A 14,307-nucleotide genomic window follows, 5' to 3' on the forward strand; every position below is an offset into this window, starting at 1 on the left:
AGGGTTGTATGTATTTTAGGAGCGAAAGTTTATACTCTGTTAAAAATTTATCTACTGTGTAGACAAAGACTGGAACTGATGCGAGAGATGTACGACAGGGCCGGAGAAATGGCTTCCAATGCACAGGATGATGGAGAGGCAGCAATGACTGGCAGTGACCCATTTTATGATCGGTTCCATTGGTTCAAACTGGTGGGAAGGTATGTACTTATTGTCCTGGCTTGTTTTAGTGATTAACTCATGTGACTTTAGCCTTAACCAGTGATATGTTTTATATCCTTGGGTTTCCATTTGATGCCTTGCTTTTTTCTTCTTATAATAGTTAGTAGCAGTACTTAACAAAAACAAACTACCCATTTGTGATTGTGAAGGCTTTTATAGGTTTCAAATTTTTTTGAGAAGCAAGGGAGCGTTAACAGATTTTGTAGTCTTGAGATTAGTGAATTAATTTCTTTTCAGAGGTAACTGAGTTGCTTTTACCCTTATTCAGAATTTGAGTTGTGTTTTAGTAGCACAAATGATGATTGAAGGACATTTTTAAAGGCACTGGAAGAATGGTAGAGAGATGACACATAGCATCCTCTAGAAGTAAAATGTAACTTCTTTCATTCGCTACTCTTACAATATGGTAGATTTTTAAGACTTAAAAGTTGCCAGACATGTTACCCCTGACCAAGGTAAATGCTTCCTCTGGAACACCAGTCTGTTCTGTTGCCTGACCTGGTATTATGTGAGATATTGAAACAAGACTAAAAGCCTTTTCTCATTTTTTAACCTTTATTCTGTGCCTCTTTCTTTAGACTACTTAAAGGGTGGGGGAGAATGTGATTCTTTTTTGCATACTGAATCATACATATGCTTCTTATAGGCCTACATGTAAACCCAGTATTTATCTGGTCTTAGTCATGTATTCGCTTGCTTTCTCTTAATTTTAAGAACCATCTTTTGCTTTATTTTTCTTAGTTGTCCCTTACCTGATTTAAGATTTTTTGTTTTTATGCTATTTGTTTGATTGACCACAGCTGGTTCCCTCCTGGTGGCACCCATTTCTCTCTCTTTAACCAAATATTCCTCTCTCCCTGGCTGTGTTAATCAACGTGTTCCGTTACCTGATGTCTAGCTCCCCCATTTTCCACGGCTGTGTGAATGAGCGCCTTGCTGACCGTACGCCTTCCCCCACTTTTTCCACGGCCGATTCCGACATCACTGAGCTGGCTGATGAGCAACAAGATGAAATGGAGGACTTTGATGATGAGGCATTCGTGGATGACACTGGCTCTGACGCAGGGACGGAGGAGGGATCGGATCTCTTCAGTGATGGGCACGACCCGTTTTACGACCGATCCCCTTGGTTCATTTTAGTGGGAAGGTTGGTGAGGTTATTGTGAGAAAGGCAAAAAGGGACAAGCTCTTGCTATATAAGCATCTTATAAACTTAGAAGTTAGCCATTCAAAATCCATGGGTGCTCAGTCCATATACTCCAAAGTATTAGGCTCTTTTTATATGTAAACATAGCCCTGGTTGGAGATAGAAATCATAAGACCACAGACAGGATTTTTTTTTAATGTAAAACATTTCCATATTAGTCATTTTGTATAAGAAGACTCAAAAGAAAAAAATGAAAGAAAGAAAGTGAACAATAGCCTGCTTCAGTTTGTATTCAATCTCTGGAGGTGGCTAATATGCTTCATCATTAGTCCCTTGGGATTGTCTTGGATCATTGGATTGCTAAGAATAGCTAAATCATTTACAATTCTCCTGGTTCTGCTTACTTCACTATGCTTTAGTTCATGTGAGTCTTTCCAAGTTTTTCTAAAATCATCCTGCTTGTCTCCTTATAGCACAATAGTATTCCATTGCAATCACATACCACAGTTTCTTTAGCCATGTCCCAGTTGTAGGCATCCTTTTGATTTCCAATTCTTAGCCACCACAAAAAAGAGCTTCTGTAAGTATTTTTGTACATATAGTCCATTTTCCTTTTTTTGGATGCACAGACAGGATTTCTTTGGAGCCTAGATATTCTTTTTGGCACTATATGCAGTATCTAAGAAAAATGGGAAAATTACTTCAGGCAAATTTATCAGTAGAGAAGAAAGATACAGTGAAGGGAGAAAGGGTTAGGTAGTCTAGAGTTATAATGGTGTGGGCAGCAGTAAGTGGAGTAAATATAAAAGCAGGAACATTAATTTTCCCCCTCAATAAAGAAAGCTAAAAATTAAAAAGAGTTACCTCTCTTTTGTGACTAAAACACATCCCTTTCCTATTGAGTCTCTCCTTGAGCAATTAACCATGAAGGTTCTTCTTATAAGTCTCAGAAGATGATTTATGGGGATGTTGCCTTAGGTCATTGTTTAGTACTACATAGTGACCCCATTTTTCTATGCTCTGTACATCCATTTGTTACAGAAAAACACTTCTTTTGTCATGGACTGTAATTCTAACATTTTTGTTTGCATCCTTCCTTTCTGTAATGAAATGATTTCCCTCTAGACTCAGCAACACATCATATAACAGCCTAGATTGGCCAGAAAGTGTGCCCAGTATTTGTGGACATTCAAGTGACCATGTAGTTGCAGTGGAACCACATATTGTGCTGTTAGTCAATGATATCAATAGCAGATGGGAAAACCCTATGTAGGAAAATGCCATCAGACTCTAAGAAAGCAGCAGCTGATATAATGGCATGTGCTTAGTGGAATTTGTGAAGTAAGTAGCTGATGATGGTACAAAATGGGAGAACAGCATTTTGATGGTTAAAAAAAATCCTATATTAAAAATTATGTTATCAGAAACAGATGAAGAATGCTGTTTCTTGAACTAGATTTAAATATTAAGTAGAAATATTACTGGGAATGTTTGATTTCCAGGGGAAATAGCTTTTTATTTACATTTGTTTCTGGAAATTAACCAATGTAGAGTGAAGAGACATTATATGTGTTCTTAGTCACTTGTCATCTTTCCTGTTGACTCACAGCCAAGAAAATAATCTTCAGAATTTCAGAGAAACTTACTTCCTATTATGTGGAATGAGAAGTGAGCATAAAGAAGGGTAAACTCTAAAATCATGTAATCGATTCTGACATATAGAAGTTCAGGTGTCATAGCTGATGGCAAACGTCATGCTAAAAATATTGGAAGAAGCTGGAAGGAAATACCTGTCCCCAAGCTCCTTCATTCCCGGGATTCCTGTGCACACCTCACAGCTACAGACCAGTTGTCCTGTGTTCCATGTAGTGACCCTCATTCTTGTCTTACATAGGATATCATGGGTGGAAAGAGCACTGCCCTGGAAGTGGAGATAAAAGTTCTCTCTTCTGTGCTACCAAACTGTGTGATCATGGGCAAGTGATATAACTCCTCGGACCCTTAGCTTTCTTGAGAATTAGAGGTCGGACTAGATGACCTCATAGCTGCCTTTGAGCTCCCTCTGAGTAGTGATGGGTTGTTTCTCTACTAGTGAGAGTCAGGCTGAAGACTGCCACTTGGTGACTCTGGAAGAAGTATTTTGGGTTCACAACCCACCTGAAGGCAGAATTTTATTGACTTTTGAGAGATATGCATATTGTTTTTTTCTTAGGTAAAACCTGAACTGGCCAGGCAGTTTCATTCACTTCTGTTTTATTCAACTTCAGTAGGTATAAAGCAGTCACTTCTGCATGATTCATTCATGTGATCGTCAAAGGAGCTGTTTCTGTGCTTTCCCATTTGGGCAGATGCCCTTGGCCTCATCTTGGTGGGGCTCAAGCCAGCTTTGCTTCAAGCTAATTTTGGAGCAGCTGGAGAGATAGAAAGGCCAGAGAGAAATCTCAGAAATCAATAAAATGAGGGATAAATATCTTCTCCATGTTTTTGTCCAGTACTTGCTGTCTTTGAACAAAAAACATTATGTAGATTAGACTTCTTGTTCATCCCACACTGTATTTTGTCGTTAATAAATTGCTAAATGCCTTAGAAAAGTAATCGTCATCCAGTTTTTTCAAAATGTGAAGTCTTCATTGTATACATATCAGAGGAGTAGATTCCTTTTTTGCCTTTGTGTTTATTCACAAGATTGTATGTCTCCTTTTAAGATATAACTAAAATAACTATACTCTTCAGTAGTAAAATTTTCCAATCTCTTGTGTTACTCCATTCGTAGCATTTGTTTTTCAACCTTGGCTGCCTTTTACTGAATCCTTGTATGGAAATGAAAAGAGCTTGTCCCTTTAGCCATCTCTTATGACATGTGGGGATATCATGAACCGTTCAGTACTACCTGGGACATAGTGTTAATTAATGTTTATGGGAAGGGGGAGGTTTAGGGTGAAAATGATTATATTCTGACTTGTTGAAATGCTGGAATAGGTATTCTGTATTTCTTTAAAAATTACTAGTTATGCTGAATATTCTTTTTTTTAAATGTGGGTTAAAATTTTCTGTTATATTCATTTTCTGTTCTGGTGTGCCTGTTCCATATTAATTTGCCATTGTTTCATCTAATATGTGTTTTGCCTCCGCCACCCCTCCACTTTCAGTCTGCTTAGCCAAGGTTTAAGGTTACTCCATGGTGATTCAAATGTTCCCTTTTTTAATGCGTTAGAAGAATTTGGTCTGTAGTCTTCATTTTTCACTAAAGCATTCCCTAATACCAAAGAAGTTCAGTCATGCAGATGAGGTGTTTAGAGTAACTGTAGTCACTGGAGCCGATACACCTGTCCTCAGAGACTACCACTATAGAAATTTGCAGTTGTCTTAATTAGAAGTTATCTTTGCAAGATCATTGTGAAGCAGATTCATGTGTCCAAAAGAATCGTTTCCATTAGCATCAACATATAATGGGTATTGAAAAAGACCCTTACCTTGTGTGAGTTTGTAATCAGTTCATCAGCCCCTCTGAGAGGTAATCTTTCTTTAAAAAAGATGGGTATTATATTTTTAGATGATCATTTTTTAAGGTTGGAATAGATAATGTTTAAGGTTCCTCCCTGATCTACCATTATGTATTCTCATGTAATTCATAAAGTACAGTTAACCATCCAGACTCAGCGCCTTTGTCCTTTTCTCTAGTGAGTCCTGAGGTCAGTCATATACCCTTTCAAATTAGATTACTTTCTTTGAAAAGAGGTTACTCAAGTCTGTGTGTAATCCTTAATGGTCAGATAAAGAGTCAGGGCAGACTGCTTTCTCTTTGGTAGATACATTTTGTCTTTCACCCTTGTGAGTGAGAGGCATAATTCAAATCTCATTAGCTCTATAACAAGTAACCTGTATTTACTAGTTTTGTGTGCAATCATCTTCCCAAGATCTAGGATTTAATCTGACTTTTTCCTGAGGTTATTTTAAATTACATCACAGAGTTTAATACTTTCTGTTTTGAAATTGCCTGTACTTTGGAGCAGACTGAAAAGGAAATAGATTTCATTTTCTATTCTGTTGTAGATATATAGTTATTTCGTTGCTTATGTACATTCATGTTTCATTTGTAGATTTAAAGCTTTAGCAACCTTTTCTTTTTCTGTAATACAGTTTGCTTACTGTTAGCATTTTTGTTGTTTAGTTAATTTGCTATTGAAATCTCTGTATATCCATTTCATATTTTTGTGCCTTTGTTTCCAGTTCATATTATTGCAGGGTTAAAAGGACAGATTAGAGATAATGTTTCATATGAAGTAATCGTTTAATTTTTTAGATGTTTACTGTTTTTCTTTTATATCAAAAAGACCAGTATGTGCCATGTGAAGACAATGAATTAGTAGTAGGGTCCACTAATTGTCTCCTGTTTGCTAATATGAACTAATAACTGAAGCTTTGAGTTGATATCAGAGTTGGTTTTTTATAATCTCACCAAAGCTTTTTTATAAATAAAAATAATTTCTACCAATTAATAGAAAAGGAAAGAAGCTAAATGTGAGAGGACTCTAGTTAACTTGTGATATTAAAAGTTAGGTCTGTAATTATACATTTTCATCCCCACACAGGATTTTTTCATTTCTCATAATTTAGAGAGTGTTTTAAGTGTATGTGTGTGTGTATGTCTACACACACATACCCTTGAGAAGTAGCTTTTTTGTTCTTTCTTGTAATTTTATCTTGATGCTCTTCCAGTGTCCCCCAAAACTATTTTATTTAGAAAATTCTAGCTGCACAGGCTTTCTGCCTATTTATCTGTTTCTTCTATATGTCACTTTTCTTTCCTGACAGATGGAAATTCTTTTTTGTAATCAAAATTCTTTATCATAATGTTAATAGGTATTGTTGTAAGATCAGTTTCTCTAGCTGTACTTTGAGTCCCAGCCATATTTCTTTGTCTTTTATGTCTCTGCTTTTTGTTTGTAACCATTGGGGGAAAAAAACAACAACAAACCATCTAATTGCATTCCATGTGCAGAAAGGCCATTAAGTTCATAAATGGATTTTTTTCTCGTAACAATCTTCATAGAACTCTATGTAATCATTTAGCTCTTAGTTGTCACTCATCCACCTGTTATAATGGATATAGAGAGTAACGATGCAATTCATTTGGTCTTTGCAAGTTGTTTTATCAAGTATTTGATTGTGTTCATATGAATGACTGTCCTGTCAGAATCTATTTAGAAGCAACCTAACAGTGCAGTATAGTCTAAGAGGGCACCTTGTTAACAAGGTCAGCAAGAGACTTCATGAAGACTCCATGAATCCAAATGCCAAATTCTCTCTATGATTAATGCTATAATGTTTGTCTTTCTGCTTCTTTCACTAGGGCATTCGTATACCTGAGTAACCTGTTGTACCCAGTACCCCTGATTCATAGAGTAGCTGTTGTCAGTGAGAAAGGGGAAGTGCGGGGATTTCTGCGTGTGGCAGTACAGGCTATTGCGGGTAAGTGCCATTTCATAAAATACTTTTTTGATTTAATCTCTGCCTTGATGCTTAGCAAAAATTCATTACCCACATGGTCCTTACAGTTGTAAGTGTGGGGCAATTTTTGTTTCTTAAAAAAAAAAATTTCTCCCTGAAATTTCCAGTGCCCCATCATACTTGAGTGTGGATTTTAGGTTTATAAAGGACATGCAAGTAAAATGCAGTTTCTCCCAAATTGCAATGGGTGTGGTCCCATTGACAGACCATATCTATCTACACATAACAAGAGAGAGTTCTCATCATAAGGTTGGCCCCTAGTGCTAGCATCTTTGATCATGATGATTCATGATACAGAACAGAAGGCATAATAGCCTTTGGTCAGAGGATCATAGATTTAGAGCTGAAAGAATGATCATAGAGAAGTGGAGGAGGCAGCAGAGGGGACTGCCAATTATGCAGTTTTTAGACCACTTACAAATGTTAATTTAATTTTCAGTACCCTAAATGTGAGGTCTGTGTCCTACACCAATGAATTGGCATGCTACTGGCACATTTGAACCATGTTACATTAAGATTTTTGTTAGGAATGAAACTGTAAGATGTAAAGAAGCTGAAGCGAAATGGAAGGATGATCCACAGGTTGTCCTCATAGATGAGTAAATAATAGAGTTGTCTTTATCTTATGTCCAGATACAGCACGACCAATCATTTCATGGGATACTTACCCATCTGACTTGCAGTGTTCATGGTGAGCACAACCAAATACACTACCAATGCATAATTATAGTTTTTGTAACAAGATTTGTTCTGGAAATTAAAGTGGAGAAAATATAAGAACTCAATAAAGCCCTCCAAGATGATCCAGTGGATAGAGCATGGGGCATGGAGTTAGGAAGAACTGAGATCAAATTCAGACTTAGGCACTTACTAGCTGTGTGACTCTGGGCAAGTCACTTAATCCCATTTGCCTCAGTTTTAAAACTGCAGGAGGAAATGGCAAACCCCTGTAATATCTTTGCCAAGAAAACCCCAAATAGGATCATGAAGAGTCAGACAAACCTGAAAGGACTGAACAAAAAAAGCCCTCCAAAGCAATTCACTGTATATTTTAATACTTTTAGCTTGAAAGTAGCACTGGGGGAAACATTGTAAAATCCTAGAAAAAATGATTTGGCATTTAAAAAAAAAAGAAAGATGATAAAGGGTTTGTGAATTATTCAGAAGCCTTGTGCATATATATTCAGAATCCTTTTTTTAATAAGAAAATTGGAGAGGCATTGGATAGTGGGAAACACCAAAAAACTTTACAAAAATTGAAATTGCGCATATCTTGATAGGGAACAGCTTGTGAGCATTGTGAGAGCCATTTTCACAGTCAACTTCTTGTGTGCATTTGGATTATCTGCTAGTTAGAGCAAAGGTCATTATTAGTACCTGGTTAGAATAAAGGATAAAAATGAGGTGATAGTATGTACAATTACAACTGTTCTCACTCAACCAATTAGTTTTGACTCTGGAAAAAAATAACCTTTAATAGTAAAGGTGAGGGCATGGGGGAAATGATTCTGCAGATGACTTAGAATGAGACTCAATTAAGGCCAACCATCTGAGAAGTGTTTCTAGATGAAACTGGAAGGATGAAAACAAATAGACATAAAATGAGAGAGATTTGTTAGATTTATAATGGCCTATTCTCATTATTGATAATAGTGGTACCAGACAATTAACTATAGTAATCTGCTCTACTGCTACCATTCTACAGTGTAGTAAAGTAATTAAGTCATAGAAATATAGTTTTATGAAAGCACAACAGCCTTTGCTTAGGATTATAAAGTCTTCTGAAGGAAAGTAAAGACCTCGAGAATGTAGGTGGTGCTGTTTTCATCACTTACTAATGATTAAAGGAACAGACTTCAAAATATTAAAGGCATATTTGGGGTATTCATAACTGCCCCTCCCTTTACTCCCCACCCCAGATGAGATTTGGATTTCTGGACCCTAGCTTTCCAGGTCACCATATCCTGAATTGATTCCTTGCTCCCCTATACCCCAATATCTGAATAACTGTAATACTCCAAAAGAAAAAAAAACCCAACAACTCCTTCCTTGCAAAGTTTTATTGGTGACTTTTGTTCTTCTATCACACTTATTTCTACCCTGTGAGCCTTCTCTTATAACAAAGATTAACAAAGAAAGGGAGTTCAGCAAAACCAACTAATAAACTGTCTACATCTGATATAAGCATCATTCCACATCCATAGTCTCATCTCTTTTCTGAGGCCAAGGCTGGTCATTAATTAACTGGTTAATTACACAGAGTTCAGTTTCATTTTTAATATTTTTTCCATTTATATAGCTGTATTTATTGGGTATATATTGTGCATATTGCTGGGTCATCTCCAGTCATCCTGAGGAATATCTGGTCACTGAATCCAGATGGCTCTGGAGAAGTGAGGCTGGTAACCTGCACAGCCCTCCCTCACTCAGAACAGAGTCAAGTACGAGTCATGTCATCATTTCTCTGATGGCTTGGTCTTCCTCGGCAACGAAGGACGAACACGAAACAAAGAATGATGAGGAGTATTTACCTGAAATCTAATTAGAAGGTCCTTAAACTTGAAAGGAAGGAGAAAACACACCCACCCATGTACGTACACACACACACACACACACACACACACACACACACACATCCCTTTGAGAATACTGCACTAAGCCAGTCTCCATCTACTTCCTCCATGTCTCCTCACTGTTCTGCTGAACCTGACAACTGTGCGCCTAAATCCACTAATAATTTATGTTTTCTTCTCTCTATTGGCTACCCTTTTATTCTTGCCCTAATTGAATCTCTGTGCTCTTCCAAACCTTCTCTTCCTTCCTCCATTCTCCTGCATCACTCCCTCCCCAGTTCTCTTGGCAGAGAATCCCCACCTTTTGTTTTCTGAGACAGTAGAGGTTTTTCACCTAGAAACTTCCTCTTCTCCCCTATTCTACAACATAAAACCACTTAAAATCATCACTGGTGAAAGATGGCTCATGGTCTCCCCAAGGCCTCTACTTTTATACTTGATCCTATTCCTTCCCATACCTTTGGCAGATTGCTTCTGTAACCATTTTTCACTCACTCCCTTTAAGCTTCAGTCTTCCTCAAGCATATAAACATACCCACATCTCCTCAAATGAACTTCATTTGACCCTGCCCTTCCTTAGCAAGTGATAGTCCATCCAATGAGCTTGACTTTGATTCTTGGCACAATTATAAAACCTATTATTGTGAAGTGTTGGTTAATGGATAGCTAGAAAAGGAAGTGATGGTCACAAAGAGCCAACAATACTGAATTAAAATAGATTGTGTCCGCATAACTTCATTTCCATTTTTGTCAAAGTTACTAGGCTGGTAAATCAGGGGACTGCCGTGGTTCAGTCATCGTAGTCCTGTCTGACTCTTCGTGACCACGTTTGAGGTTTGCTTAACAGAGGTATTGGAGTGGTTTGCCGTTTCCTTCTCTAGCTCATTTTACAGATGAGGAAATGAGGCAAACAGGATTAAGTGACTTGCTCAGGGTCATATAGTTTATAAGTGTCTGAGACCAGATTTGAACTCAGGAAAATACATCTTCCTGACTTGAGGCCCAGTACTCTATGCCCTGTACCATCTAGCTGCTCTATGTGTAGATATAGCTTACCTAGAGTTTAGCAAAATATTTGATCCATTCTCTTATGCTCTTCAAGTGGACAAACTGGAGATAAATAGATTGAATGATAATGCTATTAATATTAAAGTAGATCCAGAAGTGATTAGATGGCCAAATCCAAAGAGCTGTCATTAATGATTCAGTGTGTCACGTTTGGAAGTAAGTCTTCAGTGGTGACCCAGGGATCTGTGCTTGGCCCTCTGCTATTTAACATTTTTTAACTTAGGTGAAGGTCTCAAAGGCATCTTTATCAAATTTGTTAATGACACAAAGGTGTGAAGGGAACACTAGTATGCTGGAGGATGGAGTTATAATGCAAAATTATTTCAGCTGTCTGACATTTCATAAGATGAAATTTAATAGGAATCAGTGTAAAGTCAAACTTGGGGCTCAAAAAAAATCAACTTCACAAGTTAAAGGTAAGGGAATTATGCTTATATAGCAATTTGCCTAATAAAAAAATCTGATGGTTTTGATAGACTACAAATTTATTATGAGTCACATGTGTAATATGGCAGCTAAGAAAGCTATGATATAATCTCAGCTGGTTTTAAAAGAGGCATGATATTCACACTGGGTCAAGGAGATGCTTGATAGTCCCTCTGTCCTCTGCATTCGGTTCTGAGAGCTAGATTTTAGGAAGGACAACGACATTATGGATGATCTTCAGAACAGAGCAACCAGATGCTGAAATTTTTCAGACTCACATCATATGAGGTTTGAAGGATCTAGGCATAATTGAACTCTACAAAGACAACACTTAGTAGAAAGATAATGCTTTCTGTAAGTATTTGAAGGGCTAAAGGGATTTAATTTGTTCTGCTTGGCCACAGAACATACAATTTAGAGAAATAGGTGAAATTACACAGACAGATTTAGACTTGATGCAAGAAAAACTTGGAGAAAATTAGGACTGTCCATAAATGAAATGGGCTCCCTTAGATGTAGCAAATTCCTAATTTCTAGAGACTTTCAAACAGCAAGTTGAATCATTACTTATATAGATTATAGAGGGGATTCTCTGCCTAGAGGTAGATAACCTCTAAGCTCTTTTCCAGTTTTCGGATATTCTTGTTTTGTGAGTAGAAATCATGTTTACCAAATGAAATCTGACTGACTTTCATATATAACTATCTCACAATTGATCATGCTACCATTATATGGAGATAAAATCATCTGGATGAATATGAATATTGTCTAGTCTTTGACAGGCAATTGAGTAGCCCAGTGATGTCCAAAGTTTTAAAATCATGAATCCCAGAGAGTACAGTTTTTTGAGCATCTACAGGGAAGCATTATCATGCTGGAAAGGGTACCTGCACAGCTACTACCGTGGGGGTCTGAGCCACAGCTCATTTATAACTGATCTGAGGGACTGATACCTGGGTGAAAGGAAGGAAGTTCAGTGCTTCAAGGCATGAGGGGATAAAGATTTTGAGTGCTGAGCTGTAATGAGGGAAAGGTGGTGTAGTTTATTGAAGACAGTACATAAGTGTATTTCCCAGAGAGGAGGAGGGGCAACTCATCTTCCCACACTCTGGTTGATCACTCACCCCATCAAGTCATGCCATGGCCCCCATTTTATAGACTATCCAATGAGTTCATCCATACCTAGTACATATAGGATCATTGGATTTGTGTCTGCAAGGAACCCAAGAGATCATCTAGTTTAATTTAAACACCTCAGTTTGTAGATGAGAAAACTCAGATCCAGAAACAGTAAGCAACTTGACCAAAGTCAAACAGGTAATAAGTAGTCGACCACTATTTCATGGGCCACTATTTAAACCATGGGCCTCAGATTTTAAATTCAGGGGCCCTCTCTCCCATTTTGTAATGGCACTGCTTTACAGTGAACTGAGCCCAGATTTTAATAGGTGAAAAAGAAGGGAAAAGGACTGAATCACAGGTGGGGAATGGTAGTGTGTCTGATCTCAAGGTACTTTCCATGTTTTTAATATCATTCCGCCAGTGATGATATATAGTAGTCTTTTACATATAGCTGGCACCTAATAAATGTTTATTGAATGAAATGAAATAGTGCATGAAATGAATACATGAAATAGTGCAGCCTAAAAAGAATTACAGTTTCAGGTGACCCAGAGATCACTGGAAAGATGTGCAGTACTTGTGTGTAGCTTGCTGCGTATTACCAATGATGGTGTTGCATGCAAAGTGGAATAAAAAAAACCAAACTCCAAAGGCATGTCTGATTGGACAGGAAGATAGGCTAGTGTGACGGATGGGCAGCCAGGTAATTGCACTGATCTTCATGAAATCATAAAAGACATAGAAGAAGTCCTCTAGGAGTGAACATCAGACAACTCTTCTATGTACATTTTGGGAAAGATGTGGCAAAAAATCACAGAACAGGAATATGTAGGTGGGCTGCAATGTGGTCAGGTGTTACACATGCTCACATTGATGAGATCACAAGTCCATTAAAATATAATTCAATTCTTTCCTGTTTGCTTCCTAGCTATTATTCTTAAAAACTGCAAGTTGATTCTAGACAGTATATGCTGCTATTCTGGAATAAGTGGATGAAGGAATTTCCCTTGACACTATATGGGCAGCGTATAGAGAGCCCATAGAGAATTTCTTTACTGTTAAAATAACATCACCCTCCTCATTCAGAAATGTTGAATTATTTTTGAGGACTTTTATTACTATTTATTACTATTTTATTACTATTATTCTCATAGGAGCTAAACAGTTTCAAGCTTTCCAGCTTGTTGGCCACCACTTTGAAAAGAACTGATCAAGGCATCCTTATTTGGCATTTCTCCATAATCTATCCTCCTAGGGCCTGAAAAATTAGGCAAGAGATTTCCTGTAATTTTCTACCTTTGGATTAGTAGCCCAGGACTGGTTGGCTAAAACCAAAGTCTAGTTGAGAATTATTTTGTGTCATCTTGTGGGAGGAGGTCTCCAGTGGAGGAGCTGGCTATGCTGTTTAACATTTTTATCATTGATTTAGATAAAATCATTGAAGCATGCTTATCAGTTTTTTTATATTTATTTTTATCAGTTTTTATTTTTAAATGTTACAAATATCTTTTGTTTTTATCATCTTCATTTCCTAACCCTCTACCCACGGAGCCATTACTTATGACAAAGAATAAAGAAAAAAATCTCAAAGATATTCAGTGAAACCAACGCATTAACCAAAGTGAACAGTATATGTAGTGTTGTACATCCATAATTCCCAACATCTGCAAAGAAGGGAGAGATGCACATTGGAATAGCTCTTCTTGGTCTGGTTTGTTGATTATTCTTACACAGCAGGAGAAGGAAAGGGAATAAGCATTTACATAGCACCCACTATTTGCCAGGTACTATGCTTAGTGATTTTTACAAATATTATCTCATTTGATCCTCACAACAACTCTAGGAAACAGGTGCTATTATTATCCCCATTTTATAGATAAGGAAACTGAGACCCACAAAGGCTAAATGACTTGGCCAGGGTCACACAGCTAGTAAGTGTGTGAGGGCAGTTGTGAACTCAGGGTCTGTGCACTGTGCCACCACCTAGTTAACTTTACACAGCACTCAATCTCAATTTTTTTCCATTTTACAATGTTGTAGTCATTTATATTTTCTTGGTTCTTTTTGCTTCCCTTTATGTTAGTTTAACCAAGTCTGCCCATGTTTCTCTGCTTTCTTTCTATTCATAATTTCTTATAGCACGGTTAAATTAAATGATTAAATTTATGCATCACAATTTGGCCATTCCCTAGTATCTCAAGACTTATATTATTTCCAGTTCTTTGCTACTACAAAAAA

At 37.3% G+C, this 14,307-nt stretch overlaps 1 protein-coding gene across 4 annotated transcripts in view; it reads left to right on the forward strand.

The window, feature by feature from the left end:
- The window catches only part of KIF1B (kinesin family member 1B), a 174,933-nt gene that overhangs the window by 119,841 nt on the left and 40,785 nt on the right, over positions 1-14,307 (forward strand). For 3 of the 4 annotated variants that reach the window (XM_072608816.1, XM_072608817.1, XM_072608818.1), the window contains 2 exons: positions 63-200; positions 6,723-6,841. In XM_072608816.1, the coding sequence (XP_072464917.1) occupies positions 63-200; positions 6,723-6,841 (257 nt within the window). Of the gene's footprint in view, positions 1-62; positions 201-1,120; positions 1,370-6,722; positions 6,842-14,307 lie in introns of all 4 variants that reach the window. The other variant, XM_072608820.1, reaches the window with a different exon arrangement.

The sequence above is a fragment of the Notamacropus eugenii genome, chromosome 5 (assembly GCF_028372415.1).
Source record: "Notamacropus eugenii isolate mMacEug1 chromosome 5, mMacEug1.pri_v2, whole genome shotgun sequence".
NCBI classification, from domain to species: Eukaryota; Metazoa; Chordata; class Mammalia; order Diprotodontia; family Macropodidae; genus Notamacropus; species Notamacropus eugenii.